The sequence below is a fragment of the Hemicordylus capensis genome, chromosome 2 (genome assembly GCF_027244095.1).
Source record: "Hemicordylus capensis ecotype Gifberg chromosome 2, rHemCap1.1.pri, whole genome shotgun sequence".
Classification (NCBI taxonomy): Eukaryota; Metazoa; Chordata; class Lepidosauria; order Squamata; family Cordylidae; genus Hemicordylus; species Hemicordylus capensis.
The window spans coordinates 418214728-418228750 of NC_069658.1; the positions used below are offsets into that span (position 1 = coordinate 418214728).

General features: G+C 45.8%; 1 protein-coding gene across 11 annotated transcripts in view; it reads right to left on the bottom strand.

The window, feature by feature from the left end:
- The window catches only part of ANKFN1 (ankyrin repeat and fibronectin type III domain containing 1), a 376151-nt gene that overhangs the window by 123860 nt on the left and 238268 nt on the right, over positions 1-14023 (bottom strand). For 10 of the 11 annotated variants that reach the window (XM_053301930.1, XM_053301921.1, XM_053301928.1 and 7 more), the window contains one exon: positions 1290-1484. In XM_053301930.1, coding sequence (XP_053157905.1) covers positions 1290-1484 — 195 coding nt within the window. Of the gene's footprint in view, positions 1-1289; positions 1485-10067; positions 10171-14023 lie in introns of those variants that run through there. The other variant, XM_053301932.1, reaches the window with a different exon arrangement.

Here is a 14023-nt window from a genome sequence, read left to right on the forward strand (position 1 = left end):
GCCTGGTCAGGGTGGCTACACGGCAGCAAATCTGCCTAACTAGCCACCCTCAAAAATGAGGTTAAGGGAGCAAGTGCTCCCTTAACCTCATTTTTTAATTGTGTCAGGCAGCTGCAGTGGGCACACTTGGGGGGGGGATCCCCATAATGCACCGCACACTTGTGCAGTGCATAACTGGGGATCTGCCAAGGCCAGGGTGACATGTGTCGGTGTGTCCCAGCACCCTGACCCCCGTAGCTGGTGGGCGATATGCCTGTCCAGGAATGGCCAGAAGATAATCTGTGGGGAGGGTAAGGAAAACCTCCTATCCCCACAGACCTCCATGGAGCTTTTCTCACTGATCATGAGAAGAGCTCTTCAGAATTACACACTGAAACATTCCGAGAAAGATGAGCACCTTATATTATACAAAATATAAAGGTAATGGATTTGGATCAGTTCCATGTTATTTCATCTCTCTCTCTCTCTCTCTCTCTCTCTCTCTCTCTCTCTCTCTCTCTCTCTCTCTCTCTCTCTCTCTCTATAGTTGGCTTGACGCATTCCCCCCACTCTCCAGCTAGAAGTATTCTCCTATGAAGCATTTATTACAGGCCTTAATAAAGCATCTAATAATTGCAGAGGTTTAAAGGGCCACATGCCACCTCCAAGAGCAAACAGTTTCATAAGTCTTGAATCCCTCCACCCACTGGCCAATTTTGGATGTCACAGGAAACCTGAGGCAAACCCACCTCAGGTTGGCCTTCTGTGATATCTGAATTATCAGAACCATGGTTCCGGGACCCAACTGCAGTTCTGATTTCTCCTTCAAATCTCCACATGAACTCTCCTTTTGAAGTAAGGTACATTCACCAAACTGAGGGTCAGAAGGCTCCAATGTGTCATCCAGTTTCTGCAAGCAAGTTAAGGGTAGGAAGTTCCTCCCTCTCTGCAATGCAATTGGCTGCTTCTGCTTTCCTTCCTGCATCGGAGGAAGCTTGTGCAGCCAGTTCTACCCCCTTTGCAGTCTCCCAGACTGCAGATTGTTATCATCTGGGAGCACACCGGGGGACTGGAAGCAAACTGTGGGTCCATTGAACCTGCAGTTAAGCGTTACATCTGAAGACACCCACTGTATCCTAGATATATGTAGGTTGCTTACTCTCATTACACCAGATACTCTAGCTATGAAACTGAGGTCAACTGCTTGACATAAAAGCCTACAGGAAATAACTGGACTGTTGCTGTGCTATGCAGTTTCACTATATATGGAGGCTGTATTGTGACAGTGGTTCAGCCCTGGCTGTTCTTACTGGAGTGTTCATAGCCTGCCTTCATGCGCTTGTAGAGCCGATATCTCCACTCCCAGGCTTTCAGCTGCTTCTCTTTCTCAGTGCTGTCGGTTGCAAGTCCTTCGCTCATCACTTGTGCAGACAAATCATTCACTCGTTGCTGGGCTTCTTGAACTAAGTTGCTCAGGTGGATTGATCTGCTTTCCATATTGACAACTGCCAGGAAAAGGGAACTATGTCAGTGTTGCATGGCAAAAGGTTAAATTCAGTCTCAGGTGGGCTGGGTGGGGATGGGGGGAATACTGGGATGTTGGCCAGGTTGGACCAAAAACCTTTTGCTAACCCAAGAAGCTGCGATCCAAGAGGTGAGCCTTAGCGTTGTCTGGGGTAGTGTGCATTATTCTAGGGAGGACCTATAACAAGCCTACACAATATGTAGCCTGCCAAGCTGAATGCAGCCCACATGCTGTGGATGGTGGTCCATCAGGGCCAATTAATTTCCTTTTTCCTACCGGTGACTGTAAAAACAAGGTGCTGGTGAACACTTGGCAGGCCACAATGTATGGCTAATGTATAGTGTTTGGCATGATAGATCACATGTTGTCTGACCTGTGGATTGCTTTCTGCTTCACTGTCTCCCCTAAAAATGCAACCCCCAGGAACACCTTGGGTTGTAAAATAGCCTGGGAGACAGGATTGTTTTAACTTGGCATATGAAAAGCTAGCAATAAATGCACCAGGAGCTTTATCAGACAGCAGGCTTTACTGTGGGTTTACCACGAGGCTTTACTGTGAGTTCGGGGCATAATGGAGTCTCCAATCCAAAAAGAGGATTTGTTTACCCTGGACATAAATCGAGCTAGGTTTCAATGCGGAGGGGAAAAACTGAATAGTGTGTGAAGTATTCTCTGAAATATTGCATGGACTTCAGGGTAAATCTGGCCGATATGTAAACACACACAGACATACACACACCCCAAAGTAAAGTCGCGGTAAAGTCACCATTTGAAAAGGGCCCAGGTGAACATGTCTGATGAGGGTATTCATAAACAGCATGCCACTACAGAGAAGACTCTCCCTTTTCACCAGACCACTGCCTAACCTTGGAAGGTAGAGGCTCCTGAAAAAGGGTCTCAGATGACTATCTTAAAACATGGGCAGATTCATGAGGGAAAGAATGGTTATATGAAGGCTACTCCAAATTATCCTTAGGCTCATGGCTGGCCATTGATTTTTCCATTTGAGTTGCTGTTTTTCACCAGCTTGGATTATGGTGCTTTGCACCAACAGGCACATTGTCAGGGCTAAAAATTGTGGCACATTCCCATATCCATACAGAAATGTATGAAGTGCACAGATAATAACTTTTTCATAGGTGCATCAGAATGCAGATGACCAAAAAAAATGATCTGGTTTTTTAAAGCAGCTGTGAAGCTGAGGGCTGTGAGAACAAGCCCTAACATTGACTGGGTTCACACGTAATGCCAAGCCAGAGTTAAACATGGCTGAGGTTGGAACTCCAGTACATCTGAACATGTGAAACCGCAGATACAGGCTGAAAGCGACCTTCGGTTTGCATTTAACCTTCGGATATCTCTAAAGTTCACCACCAAGATCTGAGGTTGTGCCGCTGAAGCATTACGTTCAACTCCGGATGCAGCCATTACCGTGGCTTCGCACCAATTTTCAAACTGCAGGTGGCGGTGCAGACCTACCTGAGGATGTGGTTGCTCCATACCTTCCTCACTTCTCTTTGGCAGCCTCTCAGAGAACCAGCCACACCCCACCTGTCAGCTATGCAGCTATGGAGTAGCCAGGCAACAGGGACACCACCACATCATGGCCCAGATATTTCAGCCTGTCAAGTTGCACAGTCGGTATCAAGTCCCCTTAGTCGGCATCGGGTCCCCCGCTGACAAAAGTGGTTCGTGGGATACATGGGCTAATTTTGCAGCATACACTGAGAGTGCCACCCAGTACAATTAGAATATCATCTCTTGCTGCACACTCGCTCGGGGGTATTCCCTTTTCCCACTCTGTCCCTTGCTCCCCACTCCTGGCAAACAGTAGGGAAAGGGCATGGGATGAGAGGACGGGCACAAAGTGCTTTGCTCCCTGAGAAGGAGGTGACAATGATGTATGTTCACAAGCACAAACATTCCACATGGCAACAAAAGCAGGGCACCCCATCACAGCACCAGGAGTTGAGGACAGCAAATGGTGGGGAGGGGTCAGGGTCAGGTACAAAAGGCAGACCCAACCAGGCTTTCTCAAGCAGTCATTATCTATGTATTTTCACAGAAAGATTGGGGAAGAGGGCCCCAGCACCTTCCCCTTTGGGGTTATCAGTCCCTAGTCTTGCTCATGAGAAGGACTGTCTGTGATGACTAATTGCAAATAGCAATAGCAATAGCACTTACATTTATATACCGCTCTATAGCCGGAGCTCTCTAAGCGGTTTACAATGATTTAGCATATTGCCCCCAACATCCTGGGTACTCATTTTACCGACCTCGGAAGGATGGAAGGCTGAGTCAACCTTGAGCCCCTGGTCAGGATCGAACTTGTAACCTTCTGGTTACAGGGCGGCAGTTTTACCACTGCGCCACCAGGGGCTCATTCTCACAAATGGTGAGAAAGGGCTCGAGGGAGAGTGGGCTGAAAGGCTACTTGCAGTTACCTCCCTGCAGATGATCCCTCTGCTCTCACTGGAAGAGTGGATCACTCATCCACACGATTGCTGGCAGTCGCCGGCAGTGCAGAGAATCAGGGGCAGGGATGCTTTGTCTCAGCCCCCGGAAATCCCATAATGCACTGTTCGAGTACGCGGTGCGTTATGGAGCCGGGGCTGACAGACGATTAAAAAATGGGGCTAAAAGAGCACTAGCTCTCTTAACCCCATTTAAGAAGGTGGCTGGCTTGGTGGGTTTGCCACAGTGGCAACGCCAGTATCGGGCATGATCCCGGCAGTTCTCATGCATGGGCAAGACTGGACTTTGCTTCGTTAGCCCAGTTTTGCCTGAACATGAGAACAGCCTCAATGTGTAGCAGCCAAGTTCTATTTTTCTAACAGAAGGGTTGGGGACGTGGAGCCCAGTCCCTTTCGGGGGGGTGGGTGGATTTGCTCTCTAAGCTTACTCATGAGCAGGGCTAGTCGTGGCAGTCAGTAGTTCTCCAGTCTTAGGGGCGCGCAATACTACTGTGAAGAACAACCCAACCGACACAGGGCAGACTGCACTCGCTCTAGAGAGGGCCAGGCCATGAGGACACCCACACACAACTCATGAGAATAACCATCCAAGGGAATGGGAAAGGAATGTTGAGCACAATCTCTGTGATAACAAAACATCCCCCTCTCCCATGGACAGCTCCCTCATGAGAGTGACAGGCCAAAGGGGCTCCAAATAGAGCCAGGTTGCTGTGTGTGGGGAAGCCGTGGAGAGGGGTACCGCCCATACTCCTTGTCTTGCCTTGGGGACCGTAGCCAGGTTTCTGCATAACCGTGCCGCCTGCCAGCCCATGTAGAGATGTGCACCCTTGCCCACACCCTCCAGGGCCGACGGCGACGCTGCTCTGGGACAGCTGGAAACTGGTGCTCCCTTCTCCCAGGAATCCCTTGCCGGAGATCTGCATACAGTTACTAACTTAGCAAAGAGGCACCTTTTAGCTTGGCGATTCTCTTTAGTTAGCAGGGGGAGAGTAACTGGCCCCATCCACACCCAGCACAGTACCTCCAGTGACTGCTGCTGGTGTCTATCTTATGTTTCTTTTAGACTGTGAGCCCTTTGAGGACAGGGATCCATCTTATTTATTTATTATTTCTCTGTGTAAACCACTCCGAGCCATTTTTGGAAGACTCAAGGACTTTGAATGGGTTTAAAGGTCCATGCCTGGATGCAGTGTCTCCAACATGCATGCAAATGTCTTTTTTTTCTGGGGGTGGGGGCTCTGGGAATTGTTAGAAAGGCAGCCCCCAGCAGAGATTCCCAAGCAGCTATGTTTCTATTCTTTTCACAGAAAGGTTGGGGAAGGGGGGGCAGCCCCTTCCCCTTTTGGGGGTTCTTGCTCCCCAGGCTTACTCATGATCAAGGCCAGTCACCAGGGTCAGTAATGGGAAGGTGAACTCCTTCTTCAAAGATATGGCCACCTGACCCAGGGTGCAGAGCGAAAGGCCATGGGGACACCCCCCCCCACACACACAACTCATGAAAAGGACCATCAGAGGGGAGGGTAGAGAACTGCCAAACAAAATCTCTAATGATGTCAGATAGCAAAACATCCCCTTCTCCCACTGACACTTCCCTCATGAGAGGGTCAGGCCATGGGGCCTCTAAATAGAACCAGGTTGCTGTGTGGAGGGAAGTTGTGAGGAGGGGTGCCACAGAGAGTGCTTTCCTCACCTTGGGGACTGCAGCCAAACAGCCACAGAAACATGCCCCCTGCCAGCCTGTCTGCCCATGTGGACATATGCACCTTTGCCAACACCCCGGAATGGCCATCCCACTGTCACAGGGTGGCCAGAGAATGGGGGCTCCCCTCTCCCATGATTCCTTGTGCCCACAGATCTGCATACAGTGTGACGCCAGACCAGGACCTTGGATTCTGAATGGGATTAAAGGTCTGCCTCAGTGTCTCCCCCCTCACTTCTGTGCACGCAGCCAGGACATGGCACATGGAACGTCTAGATATCCTTGAGGGGCGTGAAAGTGTCCACAGGGAATGAGGGTGGGGCAGTTTAGGGAAAATCTGTTTTATCTTTTACCAGTGGGGTGTGTGGGGGCTTGGGTGTGTTAAAGTCCATGGGCCCTTACATGGGCACAGCCTTCCTCAATAGATTGACTCTCTCATGAGAGGGTGAGCCTGCTCAACAGCAAGCTGCCAGACAGGAGGATTTTGGTTGGGTCTGCATGGACTGCTTTGCTGGGGTTACCCCTTGAGACATCTTCCCAGGTTACGGTGGGGCAGACCCCGCATCTTTTGCTCTCCCTCATCTACAGACCCCCTCCTAGGAAGTCTCAATGTTCCCCTCCCCTCCCTTAAAGCAGAATACCAACCCCCCTGACCCCAAGTGTCCCCCCCCATATGTGCTTGTGTGGGACTATCAGGACGTGGGGCTACTTTGGGGGCCATGGTGCCTTTGCTGGTAGAAGACGCACTGCCATCGTATGGCATGGAAGGGCACTTAAATGGAATTAAATGACCTTTCCCTGCCAAGGGCAGGTGAAATGCTCCAAAAATGCACGATTGCCCTTGGCACGCCCCCTTCCAGATTGTGGCCAATCGTGTCTGCCCCACTGGTGTGCTGGCACTTTGCCCACAGTCTGGCCAGGTAGCTTGCTGGGATCTGCCCCGGAAGTTGAGCAGCAGGGAGGTCCTCACCTCTCCTGTAATTGGGGTTTGGTAGGCTGCACTTTGGTGAATATCTGTGCGATTTGGAGTTACAAATTGAAACCTCGGCCACATTTAACTCCTGTTTCCTGTTACATGTAAGCCCAGGCATACTCTGTATTGAATGCTGAATGCCATTCTAGGAATCTGCTCCCCCACCCCCGCACCCAGTGATTTATAGAGATTAAGTCAGAAATTAAACGTCATGCTAACTTAAAAATTTTAAAAGATTCAGAATTCAAATTAACATTTGAATTTTTGAATATTTACAAATTGTGCTTTAGAAAGATGACTTTGAGAGACACCTTTAAAAAACCAACCAACCATAAATCTGAAGAGTTGCTTACTGGAAACAGTGGCTGACATTTAGACTAATGAAGTTTGTGTGCTTCATTCCAGGCTAAAGCAGCGTGGGGGTGGGTGATTTTCACCAATTTCTCCTTCCCTCTAAAGCACTATGTGCCACCTAAAAATATGTTACTGAGGGCTGTAGCATGACCTCAGGGACAAATTTTCATGATGCACAGTGGGCTTCAGAGGGAAGGGAAGATTGATGAAAATTGTTCCTCCTTCTCCACTTCCAGGACAGGCAGCGTGGTATGGAACTCAGCACTGCTGCACTCACGCAATGCTAATCTGGATGTTGGCCTCTGAAGACAAAATTTGCATTGCAATATAAAGTGAAAATTTTGCATGCAAATTCAAATAAGGATAATTTGGTTTTAGCATGAAAACATGATGAGAATCAATGAGCTGGTTTTAGTTGAGAACATGTCATCTATTATTTTAATTAAAAATAATAAATTAAAAAGCTCTGAACAAAATCTATGTACATTTAATACCCCAAACTGCCCTTGTGTAGTCTCAGGGATTCATTATCACAGATCAACTGTTTGGCTGCACATGGGCAGCCTTAATTAGGGGCTAAATATCACTAATCAGCAGCTGTTTAGCTGGACGTTTGTGGTTTCAGTCAGGTACTAAATGCCATTTATCAGCTCTTTGCCTGCACATGTGCAGTCTCTGTTAAGGATTAAACACCACTGGACAGCTGTTTGGCAGAGACTGGGTAGCGGTGAGGCTTAATCCAGCTCACCCCGAATCCCAAACAGCTGACTGGTGGTAATAGTACTAATTGGGGCTATATATGTCCAGCTCCAGCAGTTAGACTGGCCAGAGAAATTGTACAAGTTGAACCCATTTTTGTATGCAGTTTTTCTTCCAGCTGGAGATACGTGCACAGGACCAATCTTCTGCTTGCTCATGGCACTTAACTGCAGCAGAACATCAAGTCAAAAATGGTGATAAGCACAGTGCATACTTGGTAGGCAGTATTTTAAGATGGAAATGAAGTAGTTATAGGTTCATATTCTCTGTGTTCATAGGCATGTTTGTATTAATGACAGGAAATGAATCCTAATTTACGATTGCCCTGGCACGCAATCAGATTGCATTTATTTATAGATGAAGTCAATGAAAAATTAGTGTAGACTATTTTTTTAAACTGCTATTTAGAACACTCAAGGCTGTGTTTTCATGTAGATTTGTCAAGCCTAATGAATGTTTCTTCAGCCGTCAATCATGCACTCCAAACCCTGTCACCCTTGGGGTTTTTTCTTTTACTCAAAAACCATGACAGAAAAATAAACAAATAAATATAAAGCAGCACAACTCTTTTCATTGAGAAGCTACACTATGCATGAAGGAGGGGGGGAAAAATCTCCTGGGAAGGTTAAAGGAGGCGAGGATAAATGATAATATAAGTGCTGTGGACATAGAAAAGCAATAAAGGTGCACCAACTCTGAAAGTCTAGCAAAAGAAGAAGAAAAGTATTCACCCTCACATACACGCACAGCCCAGTGGAAAAAAATCAGCAATATTAGTAGCCTCAAGGTGCAATTTCCTGGAGCTCGGAGATTGACAGGTCAGTACTAAATGTTGTTAATTTAACTAACTCCAAATTAATGGCAGAGTCTGCGAGGGCCGAACCCCTGAAAACACAGTCTCATTATAGACTTGCTGGGAAAGGCCTAAATATAGGCATTGACAGTTCTGAGCAAAATCTGTAGGCATCAGTGTATTTTTAGCCACAGGTAAGGCGTCAGAATGTGTGTCATGGCTTAAAACATGATTAATTGACCCGACAAGTCATGCACACTCCCCCTTGCAAACAAACAAACAAACAAAAATTATGCAGCAAGACAGTCCCATGAACCAAGACAAAGGATAGTTTCATAAACCACTCTAAGTGCTCTTAGTGTGTGAGCTTCATGCTGATTTTGGACAAGGGCTGGCCTTGGTAGCAGCCAGAACTACACCCCACGCACACACGCGTGTGCGTGCACGCGCACACAGACACAGACACAGACACAGACACACACACACACACACACACACACACACACACACACACACACACACAACAATGATTTCATTTGTTGCTGGCTGTCAGTTTTGCCTTTCCCAGCCAGAACTCAACTGACTTCACTTGGCTTTCATTACAAACCCAGGACTCTGAATTCTGGATTTATTTATTTGTCTATTTATTTATTGTTCAGCTGCTCAATCTTTTGTGTGGTTTAGGGCTATAAAAAAAACCCCTTTAAGGTCACAAACTAGTGCATGGTTTTACATCCCACAGAATTCTCATGTTAAATGAACTGAACAAATTAATGCTGCTGTTTAATACTTAAGAAATGCTAGCAGCGTGCTAGGTGCTATCCAAAGGAAGCTTGGATAAGTGCACAGAAGACTTATTGTCTAACACAAGAAGTCTTTCCTCAGCCCATTTTATGGAGGACCTGCTTCAATCTGGCTTCAGTTTCAGTTTTGGGATAGAAATAGCCTTGGTTGCCCTTGTAGATGACCTATGTCAGGAAAGTTATGGGAGAACACTTAGGGGAAGAGAGTCAGTCTTGTGGTAGTGAGCATGAATGGGGATGTCTCCTTAAAATAAATATATAAATATAAATTATATATATACATATATACATATATATATATATATATATATATATATATATATATATATATATATCCCACCCCCCATTTCTCACCGAAAAGTGATTACAAGTCACCTGGTGTATGTGTGTGCTATCTGAAATCAAGGCTTGAAATTCCTATATAGCCATGCTCCCCCCAATAACAGGAGCCATGCTGGCTCCGCTGTGACATCATCACTGCTGTCTTTGTTTGAGGCCTGGTCATTCTGAGTATGGAGAGTGACGTTTCCTGCAGTAATTTGACCAAAAAACAATGCTGATTTTGAAAAATCCAGAAGATACAGGCAGTGTTCAATATGTGGGAATCCCTGTTAGAGGGAACACTAGATTCAAGTGATGTATAGTACTACTGTGCAAGGGCACAAAAAAACCAAAACAAAACAAAACAAAAATTGTGCATGTACTTACAAAGAAGAAGTGATAGAAAGCTTGGGTGTTCAGTGAGGTGTTCAGAAAAAAAAATCCATGTTGTTGGTGTGTCAGGACTATTTCAGTGATAGTACAAATAAATTACAAAATGTTTATTATTCTCCAATATTATATTTTTTCTTGCCTTTCTTTGTTAATGGAGCAACGGCTGCTGGTGAACAATTTCATAGGAGTAGAGGGAGTTAAAATCACAAGGTTAGTACTAGAGATAATTTTGTAATTCAACCCCTGCCCCCCAAATTGTCCTCTTATAAGGTATGCCAGTATGAGGGGAAATTATTTTCATTGATTTTTCTCTGGCTTTAAAAAAAGAGGGCGGGGAAGCAACCATGCAGAGAAGGGTGGGGGTGAATAGTACCTGTTGCTTGCCTTTTGCCCTAGTAACAACTAAGAATAATTTCTGTCAGGGCTGGTGAAATCTGCCACTCCATCCTTCCCCAGGAAAATAAATGGCAACCATTATTCCAATTAGATTATTTAATTCCTGTCTCTGATGTAGATTGGGCGTGTCCTATCACATAGGGCTGAAATGTTTAGCAGTGGTAATGTTGCTGCTTCTGTATGACAGTGGCCTCTTCATTTTGTTTCATTTTACTATCCTCATATGGTAGGTAAAATTGCACCTGTTGGATGTCTGCCTGCCCTGTCTAAACAAGGAACTTAGCAACCCTTTCTGCTTATGAGGCACAAGGTTGAAGAGTTGTAAAAAACCATTAGGAGCTCTGAGGCCAAGCAGTTCTGAGATAAAATGAAGGAAGAGGCCACTATGAGATGGAAGCAGCAACCCTCCCACTGTTAAGCAGTTGAGGCCTAGATGATACAGGGGAACAGTACCAATCTGTCTGAGACCTGAGTTAAATCATGAGCCCTTTATTCAAGAGATTTCTCATTCCCTGGGGGAGAGTTTCTGGGGCAAAAGGCAAAAGGAGTAAGAAACATGTACTGTCCACACACACAACCTTTTATTTGCACAGACGCTCCCCCGCCCTTTTTAAAAGGGGGGAAATCAAAAATATTTTTCTCCTATACTGGCACATCCTTTGAAATCTTTGAGAGAGGAGGTTTTTTTGAGTTATAGAACGAACTCTAATATTAACCCTTCATCTCCACTCCAATGTAATCTTCATTGCCAGCAAAGAAACCTGCTATCATGCAGGAATCAACAAATGGCAGATTTCCTGAATTTCCCTACAAATCCTTTTCTAGTCATTTTCAGTCATCAGCACAAAACAAGTCCACACAACTCAGTCAGGCCTCCCACATATCAGAAGGCTGCAAGGAGGCTGAGCAGTGTTGATGTCATAATCATTTCAGACAATGGGAGAGTGTTTTTGCTGTGCCAGGGAAATGTAAATCTTTAAATAGGGTTTTTAAACAAACTACTCCACATAGGATGAAAAAAATCAAAACACTACCTAATGGTGAGCTGCTTAATGGATTAATACTACCAAAAATGCTATAAGATATTTAGGAGACATCCCCATTGTCCCCTTTGCTAAACAAGATCTGCCCTGGTTTGCATTTGGATGGATGACTCACATGTAAGCATTGCCTTCTGTAAGATATTCCTCAGGGGATGGGGCTGTAGGTCAGTGGTAGAGCATCTTCTTTGTATGTAGAAGATCCTAAGTTCAATCCACCCTGGCATTTCCAAGCAGGGAGACACTCCTGCCTGAAACTTTGGAGAGCTGCTGCCAGTCAGTGTAGACAACATTGAGCTAAGTGGACCAACAGTCTGACTTGGTATAAGTCAGCTTCCTATGTTCCCATGTATGTCCCTCTTCTCCTGGGCATCTCAGCAGCTGTTAATACTATCAGCCATGGTATCCTGGAGTGTCTGTCTGTCTAGGTAGGGAACTGTGGGCACCTTTTTGCAGTGCTTCCGTTCATGTCAGGTCATTTACAGAAGGTAGTGCTGGATAACTATAGTTCTACCCTGTGGCAGTAGCTCCATATATTTCCTTAAGGTTCTGTTTTGTACTCTATGCTGCTCAACATCTACATGAAATAACTAGGAGTATTATTGGAATTGAATGTTATCAGTATGCTGATGACATCCTTTACATCTGAGCCCAATGTGGCTGTAGACATCCTGATAGGTTCCTGGAGTCAGCAACGGCCTGGATAACGGATAATATACTGAAGCTCAATCTGGACAAGACAGAGATGTTGGTGAATTATCTATCAATCATATTGGTGAATAATAATGGCATTCAGCCTGTTCTGCATGGGATTGTCCAGAAACTATAACTGGTGCAGAATGGGCAACCAGGTTGGTCTCCGGCACTACCCGAAGAGACCACATTACTCCTATTCTAAAAGAACTATACTGGCTGCCAATAAGTTTCCGGGCAAAATACAAAGAGATGGTTATTACCTATAAAGCCCTGAACAGCTTGGGCCCAGGTTATTTAAGAGAGTGTCTTCTTCATGAACCCTGCCACCAATTAAGATACAGGAGAGGTCTGGTTGTGGTTACCACCAGCTCGTTTGGTGGTGTCCCCAAACCGGGCCTTCTCTAGAGTTGCCCTAGGGCTCTGGAACATGCTTCTAAATAAAATTAGAACCTCCCTATCTCCAGCTGTTTTTGAGTAGCATCTGAAAACACACCTACTTCATCAGGCTTTTAGTTCATAATGTTTAAAGTTATATTGATAATTATTTTAAATTGTTTTACATGATGTAATGTTTTAATTATTCACGTTTTTAGTCTAAACTGCTCAGAGATTTGTATATGAAGTGGTATATAAATGTGGAAAACAAACAAAAATAAATCAGTTTACAAATCTCAAAATAAATAACTCCTTGCAAAATATTCGAAGTTACAATGGCCAGTATCCGGACTAAAACTGTGCCTATATAAGCAAAGAAAGCACATGCACAGCACTAGTGTTTGTGCTTCTGAAGCAAAGGTGCTCATGTGGAGGGGGCAGTTTTTGCCAACCCCCCCTTTCCTGGAAGTGGTCTGTGACCCAGAATTAGGTCCCTGAGGATCATGCAGTCCTCAGGGACCCACTTCTGAATCTCACAGAGTGCTAGGTGATCAATGAAAATGCCCCACCTTCAGAAGCATGGGGTGCTAGCGCTGCATAAATCTATGCATGTGCTTTCTTTGCTTGCACAGACACATTAGTCAGGATGTTGGCTGCTTTTCTTGGATATATAGGTCTTTTCAGTAGGTTGTAGCTACATTTATCTATCTATATAATTCTCTAAGGTGTACCCATGGCTAATCCCATGTGTGGCAGGTCTCGCGAGAGTTCGTGAGCAGAGCACCTGATTGGGCACTGGGGATTCCATATGCAGATACAGAGGAGGAACCTGTGAGAGCAGAAGCAGAGCAGATTCCATATGCAGATAGGGAGGAGGAGCCTGTGAGAGCAGAGCAGAGCAGAAGATTGGGCAGTGGGGATTCCATATGCAGATAGGGGGAGGAGCATGTGATGCCTAAGGTCAGTTGAAATGAAACTGTTACTGGTTTGAAGATGTTCTTGACTGCAGAGGAGAGGAATATATATATCCATATATATATGGATAGTGGGCAGGAGTTTGGCAAAAAGAGAGGTGGTGAGGGAGGAAAGAGCCCCTTCAGGAGAAGGAGGCTGCCACTGTGTGAATTAGATGAGGAAACAAGATGAATAAATTCCGTTAACTCAGGAAGGGAGAGAGAGAGAGAGAGAGAGAGAGAGAGGGAGGAAGGGAGAGAGGGAGGGAGGGAGGGAAAGAAAGACAGAGGGGAATAGAGAGTAGAGGAGAGAAAAAGAAGGGAGGGGAAGAGAGAAAGAAGGAAGGGCAAGGGACGGGCCCAAGCTGGTCAGTGGCCTGAGGGAACAGGTTGTCATGGTGGCGGCAGCAGCAAGGAAGGGCCCAGTCAACCACTGCTGCTGTTTGGGGCTACCGAGGCCAGAGGCATAGGGAGGCAAGCAGGCAAGAGA